Source organism: Amborella trichopoda, chromosome 9 (assembly GCF_054954075.1).
Source record: "Amborella trichopoda isolate Santa Cruz 75 chromosome 9, AtrichopodaSantaCruz75HAP2 v2.0, whole genome shotgun sequence".
NCBI lineage: Eukaryota > Viridiplantae > Streptophyta > Magnoliopsida > Amborellales > Amborellaceae > Amborella > Amborella trichopoda.
The window spans coordinates 55,755,095-55,757,944 of NC_142344.1; the positions used below are offsets into that span (position 1 = coordinate 55,755,095).

At 41.2% G+C, this 2,850-nt stretch overlaps 1 protein-coding gene across 1 annotated transcript; it reads right to left on the reverse strand.

Annotated features, from left to right (window-relative positions):
* Positions 1 to 1,353: 1,353 nt before the first annotated feature.
* Positions 1,354 to 2,638, reverse strand: LOC18447766 (ethylene-responsive transcription factor ERF024). Its single transcript, XM_020675798.2, has one exon. The coding sequence runs from the start codon at positions 2,556 to 2,558 to the stop codon at positions 1,845 to 1,847; it is 714 nt and encodes a 237-aa protein (XP_020531457.1). The 5' UTR covers positions 2,559 to 2,638; the 3' UTR covers positions 1,354 to 1,844.
* Between the last annotated feature and the right edge of the window lie 212 nt (positions 2,639 to 2,850).

Consider the following 2,850-nt stretch of genomic DNA (forward strand, 5'->3'; position numbering starts at 1 on the left):
CTCTCTCTCTCTCTCCAGGCCCCCTTGCACACCAATTCTAAATTTTCACTCATAGTACTAAAATAGTTATTCCAAGCGATTCACCCCATGTTCCCATGTTCCAAAGTTTAACTCTAGTGAAAGTAAATCAATAACTTTCATCTTACTCTCTCTCTCTCTCTCTCTCTCTCTCTCTCGCCCACCAATTCTAGATTTCCACTCTTCAAAATCATGGTACTAAGTTACTCCAAGCCATTCACTCCATGTTCTCATATTTCATTGTTGACTCTCTCTCTCTCTCTCTCTCTCTCTCTCTCTCTCTCCTCGCACACCTTTCGATCTTCAAAATGATAGTATTTAAATAGTTCCTCCAAGCCATTCACTCCATGTTCCCATGTTCCAAAGTTGACTAAGTAAATGAATAACTTTCATCTCACTCATCCCATTAAAAAATAGTAACTCTATTCCAATCAATTTGGAATCCAAAGTGGAGTTTTGTGAATTAATAAATTCATCCAAAACTAGTGATTTGTGTTCTATGCCATGGAATTCCGGTTTCAGTGTTGAATTGAGTGGTAAGTCAATAACTTTCACTCAAAATAGTTCAAATTGGGTGGAAAATCAATAGTTTTAGCACATGATTGTACGTAATCATCGTTAATTTTCTTGCATGATGATTACATATGGATCAAGCCGTCAAATATGAAATTGGGCAACTAGGTTGTATCATTTCTCGAAAAAGTCAAAAGTTTTTCAGGTAGGTCTCAATTTTCTATTCTCCATTCTAATAGCTAGGGGTAATTGTGACCCTTTTTATTGTAAAAGTAATCATTCTTATTGTACGCATTCTCTTGTTCTGCTTTGTATTTCAAATTTCAATAAAGTGGTAAATTTATAAGTCCACCCTATTCCACCTATCCAAAATATATGAAAATTGATTAATCAATATGTAATTAGAGCTATTATCCGCACTAGAACTTGTCCTGATAAGCTAAGATAAATTATATTTCTCACATATGAGATTTTCATATGATAAAGTCATGTAATTTTCTAGAATTTAATACATTAAAGTTTGAAAATATCCGATAAAATCTCAATAAATGAAACAAGCATGATAATATATTGATAAACCCCTTAATTGATAATATCTTGATTATGATAATTGTCACTAAGTTGTATAAGTTGGGTTTAGCTAAAAGGATTTTTTTCTTAATTAAGTAGGTAAGATTTCATTGAGAGAACGGAAAATTAAGAGGTACAATTAGCCCAAGGAATTAATTAGTTAATCCATGCATCTTTTTCAAAATAGTATATTTCACAAACCATGCACTTTGAGAGTCAAAAGTTCATTATAAGTAAGGTGACAAATTAAAATATTTAAAAATATCTATCATTCTATCTAATAGATAATAATGACGGATCATAATTCGTATAGCCAATCTCAATTAATTGAAAAAAAGCTTCGAAGATGATGAAATAGTTGGGTAAGATTTTTCGAACCCATCTTCTCAATCACTCTCATTTAACACCACCCACAAAATAAATTCCAAAATCTTTTGTGCTCCGGCGGGAGCACAATGTCGTTGAAAAAACCAAACATAGCGGTTATTTTACAACAGAACAAAGCCAAAAATATTACTATGTGCTCCCGCGGCAGCATATGTTAGGAACAGCGTTATTGGTCCGTTATTTGTCATTGGCAAAATTGTGAAGCGTTTTCACTGTACATAACGCCACAAAAACTCTCTCTTTCTCTCTGCCCCTAAACTCTTCCAAGGCCACTCTCCTCTCCTCTCCTCTCCTCTCCTCTCCTCTCTCTCTAAACTCGCCAGAAACCAAACAGTAATTTTCCGATGGCTTTCACATCATGGGTAGCTCCAAAGCCCGCCGGAATCTGAATCTCCATTGTCATTTTCCGGCGGTGGGTCCATTCGTGGGGGGCTTACCAGCATCCCCTCCGCCATGCTCACAATAAGACTCGGCATATCAAACAACTCCTCTTCGTCCAAAAACTCAGGCTCTTGTATCTGACCCACATTTTCAGTTTCCAAGAATGGCCCTTCGCCCTCGGCTGCTGATGCAGGGGCAGGGGCAGAAGGGGGACTTCCGTGAGTAACGATTGGGTCATTTTGTGCTAGGTCCCGGTCCCGGTCCCGGTCCCGGTCCCGGTTCGGGCCAGTGGAAGAGGCGGCACTGTTGGTTTGGCGGCGGAGAGAAGCGGCCGCAGCCGCTGCAGCCTGTATATCGGCATGCGAGGAGGAAGCAGGGACAGGGAGCGAAGCATAACTTTCAGGAAAGTTGAGCACGGCATTCGATCCTTTAAGGAAATAGGCGGCCGCGTCATAAGCTGAGGCGGCCATTTCCGGGGTCGGGTAAGTCCCGAGCCAAATCCGGTTCGATTTCCGAGGCTCCCGTATCTCCGATACCCATTTACCGCTCCGCGACCGGATTCCCCTAAACATCGGGTGCCGCCCAGGCGACCGTGGGCTGTCCTGCCGATTATCCGATCCAGTTCCGATCGCGGTCCTATTTGACTGTTGGGATGATGACACTTGGCGGGAGGAGAAGGGGTGTGACATGGATGGAGGGGGGTTGGCTTTGTTTATAAGTAGGTAGGTTAGAGAGAGAAAGTGATTTTTGGATTAGAGAGAGAGAAAGGGGTTTTTTTTTGGATTAGGAGAGGAGTTGGGAGTATTATAAGAGGAGAGGAAAAGCGCGGTGTACAGGGATTTGCACACGCTTTGCTTTGTGGAGTTTTTGCGCTTGGGTTGAAGTGAGCTGGTGCTTGGTAGACAGTGGTAGCTAAGTTAATGGTGTCTCTTAATTCGTGTTTGATGTGTTTGTGTGGGTACGTACGCTCCCTGTCTGCTT

What these genes read in the sequence shown, in the direction of transcription:
- LOC18447766 (XM_020675798.2), bottom strand. Translation starts at nt 2,558, where the DNA reads ATGTCACACCCCTTCTCCTCCCGCCAAGTGTCATCATCCCAACAGTCA.